Genomic DNA, 19,405 nt, shown 5'->3' with positions numbered 1-19,405 from the left:
CTATTGACTAGAGAAATTAAAATTAAAAACTTGGAGATATTGCCTCACCTATCAGATTGGCTATTGTAGAAGGAGGGAAATGACAAATGTTAGAAGGGATATAGAGATGATATTGATACACTATTGATGAAGTTATGAGACCATTTTGGATAGGAATCCGGAATTATACCCAAAGAATTGTGTCTATTCCCTATGATCCAGCAATACTATTATTAGGTCCAAAGGTCTCTTGGTGGTACCAAAGAACTGAAATGGAAAGAATGCCCATCAATTGGAGAATGGCTAAACAAATCATGGTATATGATTGTGATGAAAATACTATTATACTGTAAGAAGTTATAAGTAGGTTGATTTTAGAAAAGCAGACTTCATGATAATAATAAAAGTAAAATGAGCAGAATCAAGATAACATTACACTCAAATACACATAAATAGTAGTATTATTTGGGCAATAATTGTGAATGACTAAACTATTCTTAGTTTTAAAAGTAGTCAAATCAGCTACCAGGGATCTATGAAGGAAAATGCTATTTACTTTCAAGAAAAACTAATGAATTGAAATATGCATAATATGGTTTTAGATAGATATAGAAATAGATAGGTAGATACAGATATCTGTGTTAAATGGTGGCCTTCTCTAGTGATGATGGGTGGGAAAAGATGGAGGGAGAAAAATTTTAACTTAAAAGGATATAAAAAAAGGAAATAAAATTAATTTTCAAGAAATACTTTTTCCCCCACACAACTTTGAGGTTACTCACATGGAAGTAAGCATTGTGGACAAAATAAGGTGAAATGTAAGTGGTGCAGCTAGCTAATTATTCAAAGTGGAAAAGAGAAGAAAAAAAGAAAAGTGGAAAAGAAGAGCCTAGCATTTATTCTTTGTCTACTAAGTGGACTTTTATAAATATAAATATGACTTTATTTTTGAATCAATGGCTCTGACATGTCCATTTGAACTTATCTTTGTGTTTGCACTTCATGTGGCCCTTAATTTTTAATAGGAGTATTCAGAATGTTTAGTCCTGGGAAGTGAGATTGAGCAAATCAAAATAGCAAAAGTGTTTATGCACAGTACATATTTTAGTTGATCTCCTTTTCATTAGTTGCAGAATTGCTGTATTCCTTGCAATGGTGTGAAGAATTAGAAAATCCATATAGTATGCTAATTGAATTTCGTGAAATGCTTCAAGAAATGGGCATTACTTATGATAATTTATGTGTACTTAGCAAGATACCTGGACTGCTACAACTGATGTTCATCAGGTAAGAAGCCATTTTAGTTCCTGACTTCTTAGCTGACATCATTTGTTGCCTTTTCACCAAGATAATTGATTTAAATTTCTTTCTTTATCTTGAGATTGATAGTAATTGTATTGAAGATAATCTTCAGTGTAGGTAGAAAAATGTCCTAGGTTTATAACTATGGGAAAGGGAAAGTCAGTTACTGTTTTCCAAGTCTCATTTTATCTCATTTTAATAATTAGGATAAGATGATATATAGGATACAAATTATTAGTATAATATAATTTACATTTCCTAATTCATTATTAGAAAATTACATAAAGCATATATATGAAGCATTTTGCAAAATTTTGAAAGGTGACTGTATGTGTATATTTATTTATTTTAGCTGTGATTTCATTGCTTTTAAAATACTTTCCAGATTTCTTTGAATCTATATTTCTTATTGAACAATTATATTCCATAGTTTTCTTGCAACACAGTTTGTAAACAGGCTCAACCTTTATCTCCATTCTATCACTGCCCCATAGGACTTAAAGGTTCTAGATCTTTCTGGGAAGCTAAGAGTATTAACTGAAATAAAGAGTAGTAGTAGTGTATTTTTGCGGATAACAAACACTTAAGGAAATAATATTTTGGTTTGATAAATAGATATACAGACATAGGGTTTGTAGATAATTGTGAAAACTTTCAAAAAAACTCTAAATTGACATATTTGGTATTTTCCCTCCACTTTGCAATAAACAAACTACATATAGTACTTTCACATATAGTATACTACCTTTACGTAAAATCTCCCAGCAAAATACTCTAATACTTACAGCAATTTTGTTTTGTATTTACTGTTAAAAAAGGAATAATTTATGCTTTATGAACTTGGAATGGACATTATATTTAACCTGTTTTATTGTCTTTTAGTATTATCTTCATTAAATTGCTATCATCGTTGTCTGTGTTTGTGCTGTATTTGTGCAAACATTTCTGTATTTTCATTACTTTTATATACCACATAGTCAAAGCATTCTCTATAATAGTTGAACAAACACTTTGTTTTTCCAGCTTTTTTGCTTTTAAAAATATAGTTATGGATATTTTTGTACATTTTCAACCCTTCTCTAATTGGCCTCTGGTCAGCATTGGGATCATTTGATCAAAAAGTTTAAATGAAAGATTATCTTTTGTGATATAGTTCTAATTGAATTTTATGGAATGGATGAATCAGTTCATAATTCTATGGTCATTGAATTTGTGTTTCCTACCTTCTCACAACTGTTTCAATGCAGACTTTTTCTTTCTTTGCTAAATTTGCTAAATTTAAAGTTGTTTTCTTTGCATTTTGAAAGAGACATAATATTTTTACAGACGTGTTCCTTATGACCAATTTTAAAAACTAGTAAAAAATTTTAGAAAATAAATCTTCTTAAAATTTACTTCTGTTTTCTTTTAGGTCCAGGGAAAGTGGTACACTTTGGGCTCTAACTATTTCTAAACTGATGCATTCTATGAACATTTTACCTGATGAAGTTAAACAACTTTATAAAACAACAGAAGGGTATTTTAATTTATAATTATTATATTTTATAATTTCTTTTAGGCAATTAATACTGCCTTTGATAGAAAAAAATGAACTTACATAGTCTTAGGAAAGGCTAGCTGTATTTTTAAAATTTTATCATTTTTGTAACAGGTGTTTTCAACTGAATTCTGTTGAGAAAGTAACTGATTTGGTATCACTTTATGCTTATCTAAACAACATTTCAAAAGTCTGTTTTCTTTGAAATAAGACTCCTTTCAAATTTTATCCTGTTGGGGCTTGTTAAAGTAGTAGAAATAAATCTTTGTTATCCTTTGCTCTTAAAAGAAAAACATCGCATTTAAATAAAATACTTTCTTAGAGTTCTTTAAAAAAGTTAGGCAGCAAATGTTTAGAATTATCTTGTGTGACTTTGTATGGCTTTTAATAATTAAATTAAAAACTTAATTGAAAGTATTTCTTGTCACATACCAAGAGATGTAATGAAGTATAAAAGTTAAAATATGAAGAAAAAATTGCATGAAGAAAGTACATGGTGTAATAGGAAGATCATTATGACTTCTCTTTTTGATTATTCCAATTGAAAATATTCTTCCCCCATCCAAGCTCTTTCTAGAGCACTTTATTATTTTGTCTCAGTCATCCACTAACTTGTTAAGCTTTTTCTGTATATGTTGAAGCGCCTCCTATTGGTGTTATTACTATGTTAACCATTCAGTATAGTATGCTATCAACATTTTAAAATAAATAATGGACATTATTAACCTTTTCCTTAATCATTTCTTCACTAAAATCTAGATTTCACTTGAATGACACACTTCTTTTTATGAAACTCTTTTCAGTGAAGGTTATTCTTTTCTTCAGGCACATGTTATAAGCATACTTATCTCACTCCTTCCAAATATTGCTTTTGCTCTATCACTCAAGAACCATTTGGTTTTGAACTCCACATCATCTCGTATATCTATCCTAATTGTAGTCTTCACTTGGTACTGAAATACCAGGCTCACAGTATTCTTCTAGTTCCTCCCTTCTTCACTTCTTTGTTCCACCACAAACCTTACAGTTCTGACTTTCTCAGATTCATTGAGTACACCTTTATTTCTTTTACTACACTACTACCAACAATATTACGTTCATATCTTAATTCTCATCACTACTTCTAATGTGTGATTTGAGTTCCCGCAACTCAGAATTCTTATTTTCCCTCAGTTTTCTTTCTTCCTTATTATCTCAGAGGAGGAGATAGTTCTTGCTAAAATGACTTCTGTCTGGATTTTTTGGAACCCATTTCTTTCTTCTGATCTTGTTTTGTCATCAGTATTAAGTCTTTTTCCCTATCCTAACTTTGACTTCTCTACTAGCAATTGCTCTTTTGTTTATAAATGTGTTTCCCAATGCTTTATTATTTTTTAAAAAAATTATTGGTATTTTATTTTTACAAATACATGCAAAGATAGTTTTCAACATTTACTTTTGCAAAACCTTGTGTTCCAATTTTTTCCCCTTTCTCCCATTCTGACAGCATGGTATAAGTTAAACGTGCAATTCTTCTAAATATATTTCCATAATTATTATGCTGTGCAAGAAAAATCAGATCAAAAGGGGAAAAAAAAGAAACACGAGAAAAGAAGCAAACAACCAACAATAAAAAAGGTGAAAATGCTATGCTTTATTCCGCATTCAATGTCCATAGTTCTGTATGAATGCAGATGGCTCTTATCACATGTCTATTAGAATTACCTTGAAAGTGTCTTGTTGAAAAGAATTAAGTTCATAGTAGTTGATCTTCACATAATCTTTTTGCTGTGTACAGTGTTCTTTTGGTTCTGCTTACTTCCCTTAGTATCAGTTCATGTAAGTCTTTCCAGGCTTTTCTGAAGGTCATCAGAAAGAAAAGCCTGCTTATTACTTCTTATAGAAAAATAATATTCCATTACTTTCATATACCATAACTTATTCAGCTATTTCCCAACTCATAGGCATCTGCTCAGTTTCCAATTTCTTGCCACTACAAAAAGAGCTGCCACAAACATTTCTGCACATATGGATCCTTTTCCCTTTTTTAAATTATTTCCTTGGACTATAGATCCAGTAGAGATACTGCTATATAAAAGAGTATGCACAGTTTGATATATACAGTTTGATAGCCCTTTGAACATAAAGCGCTCTCCAAAATGGTTCATTTCCCAACTCTATTAACAATGTATCAGTGTCCCAGTTTTCTCATATTCCCCTCCAATATTTATCATTATCTTTTCTTGTTATCTTAGATAATCTGCAAGGTATGAAGTTCCTCATACTTTAAAAAAAGCTTTCCCTTAACCTACTATCGCTAAAGCTTCATTGTAACCTTTGTCTTTTCCCTTTCATGAACTACTAAACATTAAAATAGAATCATTTGATTTTCACTTTACTTCTTACCTTTTCTCTTAATGCTTTACATTTCCTTAATCCTTTACAATATGACTTCATGACAATATATTTGGAATCTTTTTGTCAAAGGTATTGGGCATTTCTTATTGCTAACTTATGTGGATTTGTTTGCAATTGTAATCTTCTATGTCTTACAGTGTTAGTAGTAACCACACAAACTCCTACTTGATTATTGGCTTTCACAAGAATGAACTCATCTTTTTCTTTCCTTATTTCTCCTGAGTAATCTTTCTTATGCTGTCTCCTTAATGCATGTATTTTCTCAGATCTGTTAATTTTCTTTTTATTTTCTTTGGTAATATCAATCCCCATGGTTTTAGTTATTTAGTTTGTTTTCTGAATGACACTTTGCCCCAAGTTCACTTTTTGAACTGCCTATTAGAAAATTTTATGTAGCTAGTTTATCATTTTCCAAGTTCTGTTGATTATAATTCTATAATAATTCTCATACCTATCATCTACTTTATATTCTCATTGCTGGTAGCCATAGTTGAGGCCAGGGATCAACACACTGTAGCTGAGGACTCCTCCATATGAACTAAGAATGCTTTTTTCTTATTTAATAGCTTTTTATTTACAAGATATATGCATGGGCAATTTTTCAGCATTGACCCTTGCAAAACCTTCTGTTCCAACTTTTCCCCTCCTTCCCCCCACCCCCTCCCCCAGATGGCAGGTAGACCAATACATGTTAAATATGTTAAATATAATACATGTGTACATATCCATAGTTATTTTGCTGCACAAGAAGAATCAGACTTTGAAATAAGGTAAAATTAATCTGAGAAGGAAATCAAAAATGCAGGCAGACAAAAACAGAGGGATTGGAAATGCTATGTAGTGGTTCACACTCATTTCCCAGAGTTCTTTCTCTAGTTGTAGCTGGTTCTCTTCATTATTGAACAAATGAGTTGATTTGGTTCATCTCATTATTGAAGAGAGCCACGTCCATCAGAATTGATCATCATATAGTATTGTTGTTGAAGCGTATAATGATCTCTTGGTTCAGCTCATTTCACTCAGCATCAGTTCATGTAAGTCTCTTCAGGCCTTTCTGAAATCTTCCTGCTGGTCATTTCTTACAGAACAATAATATTCCATAACATTCATATACCATAATTTACCCAGCCATTCTCCAATTGATGGGCATCCATTCAATTTCCAGTTTCTAGCCACTACAAAAGGGCTGCCACAAACATTTTTGCACATACAGGTCCCTTTCCCTTAAGAATGGTTTTTACATTTCAAAATACTATGGAACTTTATTTTAAAAGTACAGTAAACCTATATTTAAATGGCAAAAACCAATTTTTTAGTTCTCAGGAACTATAAAAAATAGGAGGGTTAGATTTGGTCTACTGGAGGCCTTTGTTGCACAAGAACACAATGTATTAACCATATTTAAATAATCTCTTTAAGTTCTCATTGTTCAGGTAATCCTATAGAACATTCTCAAATCAGAGTTCCTAAAGTAGAGCCTTGATTATGTCATTCTTGCTCAAAAACCTTCAGTGATTCCCTATTGCCTTTTGGACAAATTAAAAAGTTATTTTCCTTCTTAGGACACTCCATACATCTTAATCTTTGGTTAATCTATTTCATATCTTTCTTTAAAGTCAAACCAGATTACTCTTTGTGCTCTGAACATATCTGAGGATTTTAAACTTCTATACCTTCCAAGTAATTTTAAATACCTGGCATTCCCAATATGTTTCCAGTATTTCCATACTTTAAAATTCTAACTTTTTGTTCAAGGCCCAAATCAAAGACCTTCTCCTTGAGAATTCTCCCTTCCTTTCCTCTGTTCCCTACTTGAAAGTGATTCTTCCTTCCTCTTTGATCTCTCATGAGTTTATGCCCACTGTGAAGAGGGAAGCCCATGATCTCTACTACCAGGAAATTTGAAATAAATGGATAGCCTGAACTCATAGGTTCTGAGATAATAGTGGATTATGTTTATAGGTAGCAATACTAACAAAACTATTAACACTAACACATTAGTATGTTAGACTCCAAGAATGGGGGACCATCAGGCTGCCAAAAGAGAGTAAAAAACTAATGTGGTTGGAAATAGTTGGTCAAAACTTCCTGTTGATCCATATTAGCTTTTTCATGGAATATCCTCTGTAAGGGGAATTGTTTTCTATTGTATGAGTACAAAATGTCGCTGTAAAATTTTTTTAAAAGTCAAGGTTTACGATCCTAATTTGAAAAGCTTTTGGTAATAGGAATCAGACAAATTTATAAATAATTATAATATAAAGTATAACAATACATAAGAGAAATCCTGAATGGGTTATTCTACTTCTGGGTGGGGGTAAGATAGGGAGATCCAGTCTCAAAAGTACAAAACAAAACATAAAATAAGAAAATTGGTGAATTAGCAGAAAGGAGAGCGATATCCTTAACTTTGACAGTGTAGTATTTGCAGTAATCATTGTATTTGGCCAGATTTTTATTGCATTTTTCTTTATGAATTATGTGATGTAAGTTGAATAGCCTAAACAAGAAGGGATAAATATTGGGGATTTTTCTGAATTAGCCATATAAATATATAATAGAGTTGTTATTTTAAAAATTTGTGATATCTTCTCCCCTCTGTGTACAGGTTTTTTCCAGTAACGGAAGGTAGTTTGCATACTGTTCAGAGTCTCTCTTCATTTTTGCCTTTACAAGATAAGGAAGAACTAGTTAACCAGTGTACAGCTAGACTTTTGACATGCACAAAAAAAGATCTTTGTAATATTGATGGTAAGTTACTTTTAAAAAATACTTTCATGTTTATTTGTACTCCATTGAGTAGTTATTATTGGGGGGTAATATTTATTTTTAGGATTAAAAATTAACAAGTAGAATATATGATATATAAATAACAGGGCAGTATAGATTGTTGGAAGATAATGATAACTTGTCTTTTTCTATTGTATAATATAGTATCTCTGCTACATACCATCATAAGAAATGTTTATAGCCATAATGAGCCCTTTAGGTCTAGTTCTTTATTTATAACTTTATAAATAAATATTTATTCCATAAATATTATGGAAGTTGGAGATTCCCTGTATTTATCTTGGAAATCCTCTGATTTTATTGATGAGAAAACCAAGGAGTTCAGTGACTTTGAGAACCTAGATGACAAAATCACAGAATTTCACAGTTGATTCTACACATGGCCAAAAAAAGAATTCCCACTGTAGCACATGCAGCAACTCCTCAATATTTATTTGAAGACTTTTAGCAAATGGGAGCCTGCCATCTGTTGCATCAGACCATTTCATTTATGAATAGATTAAAATGTCCTCACAATTAAATATCCCAATTTCACAGTATTTTTTTTTGACAGCTATATTCATATATTAAATTTATTTTGCTTATAGTTTATCAAACTCCCCTGATCTTTTTCAGATAGTCTGATATCTGACTTGCATCTCCCATGTTATACTCTTGAAGTTGATTTTTTTAAACTCACCTTGTAAGAATTTGCATTTGTCTCTATTAGATTTTGTTTTGTTCTGTTCAGTCCAATATTCTAGTCTAGCAAAACCTTTATGCATCTTCATTTGTCTTTCAAAAATATTAAAGAACATAGGTCCAAGCATATATTCCTGGGACATTCTACTAAAAGTGTTTTTTCAGGTTTTTTTTGTTTGTTTGTTTGTTTGTTTGTTTGTTTTTTAAATAATGTTTTAAACTGTGCCTAACTTATTCTGACTTATTCTAACACCAAATAAAATTATTTTCCTTTACATAGTAGAGCAGAAAATAGTATTGCTATTAAAGATATCTGCAGATTATATTTAGTACATTTTGTTCTTTTAAGTATGCGAGTTCAATTTGTCGCTTTCATGTCCAGCCTGCTTTGTTACCTTCTTTCTAATATCTTTTCTTTAAAGAAAAAAAAGGCCCCAACACCCCTTTTTTCTGTTTTCATTCTTATTTCCAAGTTTTTACTATTTGAGAAAGAACAAGAAAAACTAAGCCTTTAAAAAAATTAAGCATAGTTAACCAAAAGAAAATTTTTAAAAAGCATGCCTTGTGTCTATCACCTTTTTGGCAAGAGTGAATGATGTATTTTTTCAACTCTCCAGGGCCATCTCCAGTCAACTTGTAAATCTTGCTATTGGATTCAGATGGCTCTGAAAGGGAAAGTGAAGCAGGTGGCCTTGCATAGTCTTCCCTCACTTAAATCCAATTCAGTGGCATATCATAGTGTCATCTCCCTGATATTGTGGTCCTCTTTTAGAATGAAGGAAAAGCAATTATAGTCTGTTATTAGACTTATAGTCTGTTATTAAATTAATCATAGTTCTCAAGTTTTTCAAAGTTTTTCTTTATAAGGTAGTTGATATATGAATTGTATTAGTTCTGCTTAGTTGTCCTATGTGTTAAGACTTTAATCATTTAACTATTAGTCCATTTAATTTACTATGTTTTCCTTTTTTTTTTTTTTTTTTTTTTTTTTTTACAAAAATGGCAAAGCAAATATCTTCTAATATCTAGGCAATATGACATTGCTCTGATTTAATTGTTTAATAGCTTAGTAAAAAAGTGAAAAATAAATTTAATAAGTTTATTAAGGCATGCTATTATTGATGAAGTTAGGCTTTTTAATAATCATCGTTTCATTTCTGAAAAATTGTTTAATACTTGTCTAAATTGTTCCATTCAAACTGCTCTTTAGTTTTGCACATTCTATTCTTTTCCATTCTTTGAAAACTAGTATATTTGGCCTCGCCAATCTCACATTGCCTTTTCCTTTTCAGATGTCATTTTTCTACTGTTCTTTAGATATCATTGACATTACTCCAGCAATAACATCTGTCAATTCTTTTGGTAATAAGGATACTGTTCAAATGGGGATAGGACATTTGGATTAAGACCAAGGAAGTTCTCTTAATTATCTCTTCACTTAGTCATTATCATCCTTTTTCTCAAAGGTCTTCCTTGACAGAGAAGAAAATTTAGAATTGAGTAATTTTACCTTGTCTTGTTACTTGTTATCCATCCACAAACAACTGTCCAATTCTTTCTTTGAGCTGCTTCTTTTCCCCAGTTAAGCAATACAACTCTTCCCCTCCCCCCCAAAATGCAAATAAGCCAAACCAACAAATTTTATAATCATCTTTTTGTTGTTCTTAGTTTTTCTTGCCAGCCATAATTCACTCTGAACTTTGCCACTTTGAGATATATAGATATATGTATATTCAAAGAAATGCATAAAGAAATTAAGCAAAAGTGTTTAATACAGTAACCCTATTTGACAATGTAAATGTATTCAGTATTTTGTCCAAGAGACTCCTTTCTTTCTATATACACTTCTCTGCTAAAAAGAAAAATATATATTTCCATTACTTCTTTCCTTGGATTATTGTGATTTTTTTACTCACATTTCAGCTTCCTTTTTAGCATTCTTTTAATTTACTTAATTTACATTGTTATGTTTTTTTTTGTTGTTGTTGTTGTTGTTGTTGTTTTTTTTTTTTGTCCTTGTGATTTTGTTTAGCAATTTATCCAAAGTTTTCCCTGCTTCCCTGAAATTTTTTGTTGTTGTTGTTGTTGAGGCCATTGCGGTTAAGTAACTTGCCCAGGATCACATAGCCACATAGTGTTAAATGTTTGAGGGTAGATTTGAACTCAGGTTCTCCTGATTTGAGGACTGGTGCTCTATCCACTACGCCACCTAGCTGCCCCTTCCCTGAATTTTTTACATTAGTTGTATTGCATTTCTATAGTATCATTCTACACTTTTATGTTTACCTTTTATTTACTCTCATTTCTTATTATATACATAGTCTTTAAAAACCTAGGTTGATTTTTGAGTTTTTTGTGCATATCTTCATCAGTTGTTTCAAATAACTCCTTGCAAATTTTCTCTTCATTGCAAGTTTTTCTCTGTTTTCTGAATTTCATTCAAGTGCATACCATCCCTTTTGGGCTGATTGTGCGAGTAGAATTTTAGTCCATAGAATTCTACATATTCTTCTTCTGAACCTTTTGAAAATCTAGGGTATATGTTAACTTGGGTTTTTTCTCTTTCACAAGTTCTAGAAGAGAATTGAAACTTTTCCCTCAAGATTTTCAATTCCCCAGGTTGTTTGTTTTTTTTTTGGAAACAAAAGGAAAATTCTCCCCATTTCAGAACCTTTTGAAGGATGAAATTATCACAAATTCAAATCAATAACTTCAGATCAAGAAAGCTATTCTCTTTTTGGCAGATGTCTGTATAATTGTATTATTTACATGTATACTGTATTACTCTTCTTTGCAAGACTAGTGATCATTTGTACTCTTATGAATGATCAAAAGTAGTTGGCATTCATCTGTTTTGACTACTTTTGAGAGCTGCTTTGTTATATTGTGAGTACATACCCTGGAAAGACAAGAGATTTTTTTCCCCCTATAATCAGGTTAATTGACAAATAGTTTCTTCATTTTGTATTAGCATTGATTTATTAACCATCCTTTACCATTTTCTTTCCCTGTCTCTTACAAAGTTATCAATTGTACCTTGTTAAGTATCAAGTACCTTGAACTTGAAAGATATGTAGGTACTTCTATATATCCTTTTTGGATATATAAATGTTTCTTCCTCAGACTATTAAACTTTTTTTTTTTTTCTTTTTTGCTCTAAATGTATAGGTTGCTTCATTGCTAGTTTAGTACATTCAAAACTTTTTCGCACTGTTCTGAAAGTTTAACCCTTCTCTTTCCTTATTAACTGTTGAATGGACATATGAATAAAAAAGGAAACATAGCTGTATTTTGTTTTTTACACTATAGTTTCAATCCATTCAGTGTTTCTTCATCGTCTTGATTATCTATTTAGATTAGCTAATTAGAATTGAATTTTATTTACTGCTCATAGAAATTACCTTTTTTTTTTTTTAATGCTTGCCATGTAAATGGGGGTATAAAGGAAAATGACATTTGGAAGATTAAGGAAAATAGAGGAAATGTTTTTAACACACATTAAAAAATATATTAAAAAAAACTATTGGGAAACAAAATAGCAAAGGTATATAGCTTGTAATCAGCTTCTCATTTATTTTTTCTTTAAGTTAAAGTTTTAAGTCAGCATGATATAAAATCTGGCTTCCTCAACTGTAGGTTGCGATCCAATATAGAATAATTGAATGTGTGTGTGAGATCACAAAATTATGATTTATTATCAGTAAATGTTTTATTTGTATTATACCTGTTTTATATATCTATATATCCAGAGTCACATAAAATTTTTCATACAAAAAGGGATCGCAAGCAGAAAAAGTTTAAGGAATATATTACTAGCAGGCTAACTACCAAGTCAGAAATACTGGGTTCAAGTTCTTCTCAGACATAAGGCCCAAACTGTAGAGGAGGTGTTAATCTGAGTTTAGTAGTAGAACTTTCTTCATTTAGGAGTTCCCTGTACTAGTGAAATCACAGGTATCTAGTTTATATTGCTTTTCCCAAGTCTAAAGAAGTTGTTTGACTCTTTATGTAAGTAGTAATTCTTGTAGTAATTATTAATTCAAGAATAAATTGATCCTTTAAAAGAATAGATGTCCTGTTACATAATAGCTATATCATTTTCACATTGGTTTTTGCTTTAGGAAGTTTTGGATATCTTTCCATTTTGAATTCTTGTCTGAAAACGGGAAGCATCGATGGTAGAGAGAAACTCTATGGAATACTAAAAATTATAATGTCATGGAAGAGTGACCATGAAGATATTTTTCTTTTCAGTTGGTATGTCATGCACTGTACTATAATTTCCTCCTTTTTTCTATATATAAAGTGTATTTCCAAATAGAGCTTGTTAAACTAACAATATTGTAGACCTTTAAATCAAAAATAATTTTCAAAAGGCTAATGACAAGGTTGAAATGAATTATCTTTAGTTTTTTGTCACTTAACATTTTTAATCCTTTGTGTTTTTGGTGCAGCAATTTGAAAGAAGCAAGTCCTCAACTACTTGGCTTAAATATAGAAATAATCCACTTACTTTCTAAATTACTGAAGTATTCTTCATCCCTTTTGGTGGATACTGACTGGGATTTCATCATGTGCTCAATGTTGGCTTGGTTAGAGGTAATATAATTTCTAATGTTTCTACATAAGAATTAGTAATTCTCTAATCCTTATGAAAATTATTTTGAAGGAGCTCAAAACATTTTATACCTGTAAAATAAATTTGTTATTTATAAATTTTATATCAGTATCTTACTTTTATCTGCACAGAGTAGTTCTGTGAGGTTGTGTGGCAGTATTCCCATTTTCAAATGAAAAAACAAGGTTACTACTGTTTAATGACTTAATAAAATTCACAAATCTATTAAGGCTAAGATTTCTTGGTTTCAGTTTTAACATTATTTACATTATATTGTCTTGTCCCTCACTATTATACATCAGTTGTAATGTCAATTAATTAATAAAATGAAGGATAAGAAATTGCAAGTCAACTGACACTGTATCATATGTATCTTCATGTTTCTCTTCAGGTGCTCTTTCTCATTAATTTCTGCCATCAGGAGAGTTCTTAACAGCTTTATTCTTTAAAGCAAGAGTCTTTTTACATCATATTTCTTAGTATCTTATGAATGTACGTATTCAAAAAAAATTCATAAAATGAAATTGCAAGTACTCTACAGAAATATATCAGTTATGATCAATCAACCAATTAATGAGTATTTTTTTTTTTTGCCTGTTTTTGACAGACACTGTGCTAGATGCTGGGAATACAAATAAAAAGAATGAAAGAATCCTTATTAATAAGTACAGAAAAAATACAAAGGAGGAAGAGAGCGCTAGCAATTGGGAGAAATCAGAAAAGGCTTTATGTAGAAGATGGTACTTAAACTATATCTTGAAGGAAGTGAGGGATACTTCAAGGTCGAGGTGAAGACGAAGTACATTTCAAGCCTGGGGAATGGCCTGTACAAAAGCACAGAGAAGTATGATCTCGGTGTCATGTGAGAAATAGACAGAAACCTATTTTGAAAATAAGATTAGAAAGAAAAAGTAGGAATCTTGTTGTCAAAGTTATGAAGGACTTTAAGAGCCAAACAGAGAACTGGGCTTGGTGGTGCACATCCTTCTACCACCTGTACTTAAGGAACAATGAGTAGGCTGAGGATCATGGATTGCTTGAGCTCAGGAGTTCTGGAGATGCTGTGTTTGATCAGGTGTCCTAACTAATAAGTCTGACACAAAATGTGGGGATCTATCTCTAGGAGAAGAATTAGAAGTACAAAATAGCCTAATAAGGGTGAATCAACCCATTTTTGGAATGGAGCAGGTCAAATCTGTGCAAATCAGCAATGGATTAGAGCCCATATTTAGCCATTGCACTTCTACCCTGGGCAAGATAGGGCAGTTCCATTCCCAATCCTTCTCTCTCCCTCTCACCTCTGCCTCCCCCTCCCCCCCTCAAAAGCCTAATGGGAATTTACATTTTATTTTAGAAGTAATAAGGACAAAGTGGAGATTATTGAGTAGAGGTATAACATGATTCTGTACCTTAATTATTTTAGCAGTTGAGTGAGGTAGGTTTGGAATGTAGAGAAATTATGGTTGGTGAGACCAGTTAGAACACCATTGAAATAATCTGGGTTAGTAAAGGGCCTTACCAGAGAAGTGTTTGAATATGAGAGATATTGTAGAGGAGAAATGGCAAGAATTGGCAATAGATTTTCTTGGGGGGGGGGGGGGGGAAGCAGGTGAGGAAACTTAGAGAGGATAATGCATGAAGTTACAAGCCTAGGAGGCTGAAAAGTAATTCTTTTTATAGAAATAGGGACATTTAGGAAAATTAGGAATTACCTCTTGATCATGTTGAATTTGAGTTATCTCCAGAATATCTAGTTTTAAACATCCAATATACATTTATGGGATGTGAGCCTGAAATTTTGGGTAAAGGCTAGAGTAGAAAATACAGATTTTTGACACATCATTGTAGAGTTGATATTTTTACTGGTAAGAGCTGTTGAAAGTACTGAGAAAAAATGTAGAGAGAGGAAGAGGAAGTAAGAAGGCTCAGTATTTATTCTTGCATGTAGTGATATGTGAATATGCAAAAGATTTGGAAGTTCATCATTCGAAACTTAAGGCATAGGAACTTTCTCCAGATTTAACTTGCCTCTGACTTTGTAAATGAGTCTTCTGAAATTGCCTCAGTCACTTTATATCTATCAAATGTCTTATAAAATATTATTCGGAAATAGGATTTAAACTTAGGTCTTCCTGACCTCAGCACTCTTGTTTTTCCTTTTATACCCTTGAGTCAGTTGGGTTTGGTTTCATTCAAGTTCAGGATTATGCTTCTCAACTGGGAACAGTTTTTTGCTTTAAGCATTATGAATATTCACATTACACAAATCTGACTTCATGTAAAAGAATTCTGAAAGAAACTGCACTCCAAAAACCCTTATGTTAATTTTACTATACTTTCTCTTATTTTACTATGTGTTCTTTCTCTCTCTCCACTCCTGCCCCTTGGCTTGGCACTCTGTGACCTCTCAACCCCCATTAAAAAAATAAAAACAAAAACTAAAAAACCTTTAAAAAATCCTTTATGTGAAAGCAGAAGAATGAATAGGTAGAGAACACCACCACTATGACCTAATCAGGTACTTGTGTGGATACCTCCTGGAGAGAGGAGATCTTTGCCCCGCTCCACTCACTTGTCCATATATCTGATCCCTATATATTCTTCTGCCCCTCCATGCTCAAATACTTTGCATTTGTACCCAGCTCCAACTTGTCACCCATTCTCTGTCTTTTGTCAGGTTCTCACATGTTTACCAACCCTCCTCTCTCCTAGTGTCCTTTGTGTTCTTGCTTCTCTTTTCTTGGCCTCTACATAGCCTAGCAGATTTGTATTATGTAAATGTAGAAGTCTGCTCTGAACAGTCCACTTAAAGTAAGAACTGTTTGTAAATGTAATCCATGTTTCAAAAAATTCTTTCCCATAGAAAAACTATTTCTTTCTCTTTAGATCATAGGATATTTAGTAAAAACAGCTCATATTGGCATTTTTGAATTGAAAGTTGAGAAATGTTTTACTAAGAGGTATGTTTCCCTAAGGAGTCAGCAAAAAAGTGATGTATTTTTGCTCTTAAGGAGCTTCAGTGAAGGCTTTGTGAAGAAGACAGAAGGGAGAAGGAAAAAGTTCACTACCACTTTTCTGGTGATTCTGATGATGTGAAACTTCTGTCATCAAACTGTTTAAGTGATGGGTTACAAACAAATCTAAAAAGTGGGCTTCTCACAAATATTTTGTTATACTTAAATACCAAAAAGTGATAGAAACAAATAATTATAAATGAAATTGGAAATTTTTCTTTATAAAGAGCTTGCTTTAAAAAAAATTCTATAAGAAATTCAGTATATATCTAGCTTATCTGCTACTTTATGATTTTCCTTCTTTTTTCTTTTATTTATTTTAGATACTACAATGACCTGGGGGGTAGGGGGAAGCCTATCACTAGCCCCTTTCACTCTTTTACTCTCCATTGTACTACTACTCTCCCTAATTGGAAAAAACAAAACAAAACAAAAACTTTGTAACAAATATTTATGGGCAAGTAATAAATCCAAACATTTATCATTATTGAAAATCTTTCAGTCATTCTTCCCTGTAGTTTCACCTAGAAACTACCATCACCAGTTATGCCTAATTATCCCAGGCCTTCAGAAAAATCTCTGGCCATTGTCTCGCACAGTGTTTCTTTACCAATCTTACCTCTATCAGAGGTCTTCAGAGATCTCTGGCCACCACCTCTCCAAGCCATAGTGGTTATGTTTAACAGAGCACAGGAGGACAGCTACATGCCAAGTTTAAGGTCTTTATTCCCTATGTTCACATCCTGCCCTAGCTGACTTCCTGCTCACTCCTAGAGAAATCCTGATAAACTCCTAGTAAACTCCACTTACTTCCTGGTCCCCACAACTTATATAGAGTTTCATAGACCTCATAGGTCACATGCACAGTCAGTTAGAGATCTCAGTGCGACCAGAGCTGCTCACAAGGTGGTCTGTGTTAGTCACAGAAAACCACATCCGGGGATCTCAGACTTCATGGCCTTTGTACTTCCTTATTGCACTATACAGACTTCCTCTCCAGACCCTTACATTCTCCTTGAGTCTGATACCTCTGTTAGGAGACTTACTTCATCATCCATCCTTTAGAGTCATGATTGGATTGATCAGAATTCTTGAATCCTTCAAATTCATTTTTCATTAGTGCATGTTGTTATTTTATTCATTGCTTTTCTGGTTCTGTTCCTTTCACTCTACATTAGTCCACACAAATCTTCATAGGTTTCTTTGAATCATTACTTTTATAATTTCTGATGAAACAATAATATTTTATTACATTCATATATCATAATATTTTTAGTTATTCTCCTTTTGGAGGATAAATCTTCTTTGGGAAGACCTGTGTTTTGTAATGATCAAACTTTGGTCAAAGAAAAAGAACCAATTAATTTACTTATATTGAGAAGAAATATAAGGAAGGATGTTATCATTATGTGTAATTAACTGGATAATGTGACACTAAGATTGTCAGAAAAATGAAAAGGAGTCATCTATTTTTATATTGAATGAAGTAATTCTGACTATAATCTTCCCTATGGACAAAATATTCTAAATCATATATGTCTTTACATTTGTTATAGGTTTTATTGGTTAGTAAGTTGTATATATTTTGCAATTTTAATATTTAATTATTGAGACAAGAATGATCACTAATGGTGAAAGGTTTCTATAGAGAAATAATAAATAATAAATTCTTAATGAATTGGGATAAAGGCTTGCATTAATATTAATGAGAGAATACAACTTAAAAAGAATGCAAGTTTACTTAATAGGAAACTAATTTTTATCCTTAGATTTCAAAGAGGAATGGTATCATAATGGGAGATTTTGCTATACTTTTATCCTGGCTAACTGAGAGGCAGGATGTGACCTCTTCATATTTGCAGCATGTAAGGAAAAACAAAAAAACAAAACAAAACCATTAAACATTAAATCTTTAATACTACTTAATAAGTTTCTTTTTAATGTAAGATTTAATAGTTTTTGTTGGGACAGGGTATGAATTTTGAAATCATAGGTAAGGAATATGGTACATATTATCCCTATTTCAGGTGCACTTATGGTTTGGTAGAAAGTTAGGAATCAGGAGATTAAAGATTCTATTCTTGTCACTTAATAATTGTGTGATAAAGGTAGGTATGAAACCACATGACAGAGTAGCAGGAAGAAAGTACAACAACCAAGTTCTGTAAATAGATCTAAAAAAGTACACTAGACCAATTTTTTTTATTTTATCAAAGCTTTTTATTTACAAAACATATGCATGGGTAATTTTTCAACATTGACCCTTGCAAAACTTTCTTTCCAAATTATTCCCTCCTTCCCTCTGCCCCTTCCCCTAGATGGCAGGTAATCCAATACATGTTAAATATGTTAAAATATATGTTAAATATAATATATGTATACATATTTATACAGTTATCTTGCTGCACAAGAAAAGAAGGGGAAAAAACCCTGAGAAATAAAACAAAATGCAAGCAAACATCAACAGAGTGAAAATGCTGTGTTGTGGTTCACACTCAGTTCCCACAGTCCTCTCTCTGGGTTCTGATGACTCTCTTCATCACAAGATTATTGGAACTGGCTTCAATCATCTCATTGTTGGAAAAAGTCACATCCATCAGAATTAATCTTCATATAATCTTGTTGTTGCTATATATAATGATGCCTAGTTCTGCTCATTTCACTTAGCATCATTCATATAAGTCTCTCCAGGTCTCTCTGAAATCATCCTATTGTATTAGATCAAATCTTGAAGAAGAAGTCACAATGAGTCGTTCTTTTTTTCCAGTCCAGGTCAGCATCACACTGTGACTTTATGTGGGATATTGGAACAAGTGCCAATTAGCATCTCTGTTGTCCAGTTCCCAGATATAGTCATGGCTTCAAAACAGAGAATAAGGGACCTATGCACTCAGAGTAGCAGTAAAGGGTAAGGAGTAGTTGAAAATTCCCTCCAGGTACAGCAGTGTTCAAATGCCAGAAATAGCAGTGTGGCTCAAACATATGGAGCAGAACAGAGTCTCAGTTCCAACTTCAAGCCCATTTTGAAATCTTACATTGGAATAACCTGCAAAACAAACAGTGCTCCCAAAGGGTTCTGATGTAGGA

The 19,405-nt window shown here is 32.2% G+C and overlaps 1 protein-coding gene across 1 annotated transcript in view; it reads left to right on the top strand.

The window, feature by feature from the left end:
* LTN1 (listerin E3 ubiquitin protein ligase 1) overlaps window positions 1-19,405 on the top strand; it is a 95,276-nt gene that overhangs the window by 53,517 nt on the left and 22,354 nt on the right. The window contains exons 17-21 of the mRNA XM_074300606.1: window positions 1,107-1,266; window positions 2,693-2,797; window positions 7,824-7,966; window positions 12,808-12,943; window positions 13,141-13,285. Of these exons, the coding sequence (XP_074156707.1) occupies window positions 1,107-1,266; window positions 2,693-2,797; window positions 7,824-7,966; window positions 12,808-12,943; window positions 13,141-13,285 (689 nt within the window). The remainder of the gene's footprint in view (window positions 1-1,106; window positions 1,267-2,692; window positions 2,798-7,823; window positions 7,967-12,807; window positions 12,944-13,140; window positions 13,286-19,405) is intronic.

The sequence above is a fragment of the Sminthopsis crassicaudata genome, chromosome 3 (assembly GCF_048593235.1).
Source record: "Sminthopsis crassicaudata isolate SCR6 chromosome 3, ASM4859323v1, whole genome shotgun sequence".
NCBI classification, from domain to species: domain Eukaryota; kingdom Metazoa; phylum Chordata; class Mammalia; order Dasyuromorphia; family Dasyuridae; genus Sminthopsis; species Sminthopsis crassicaudata.
This window is presented reverse-complemented; position numbering and strand designations above follow the sequence as displayed.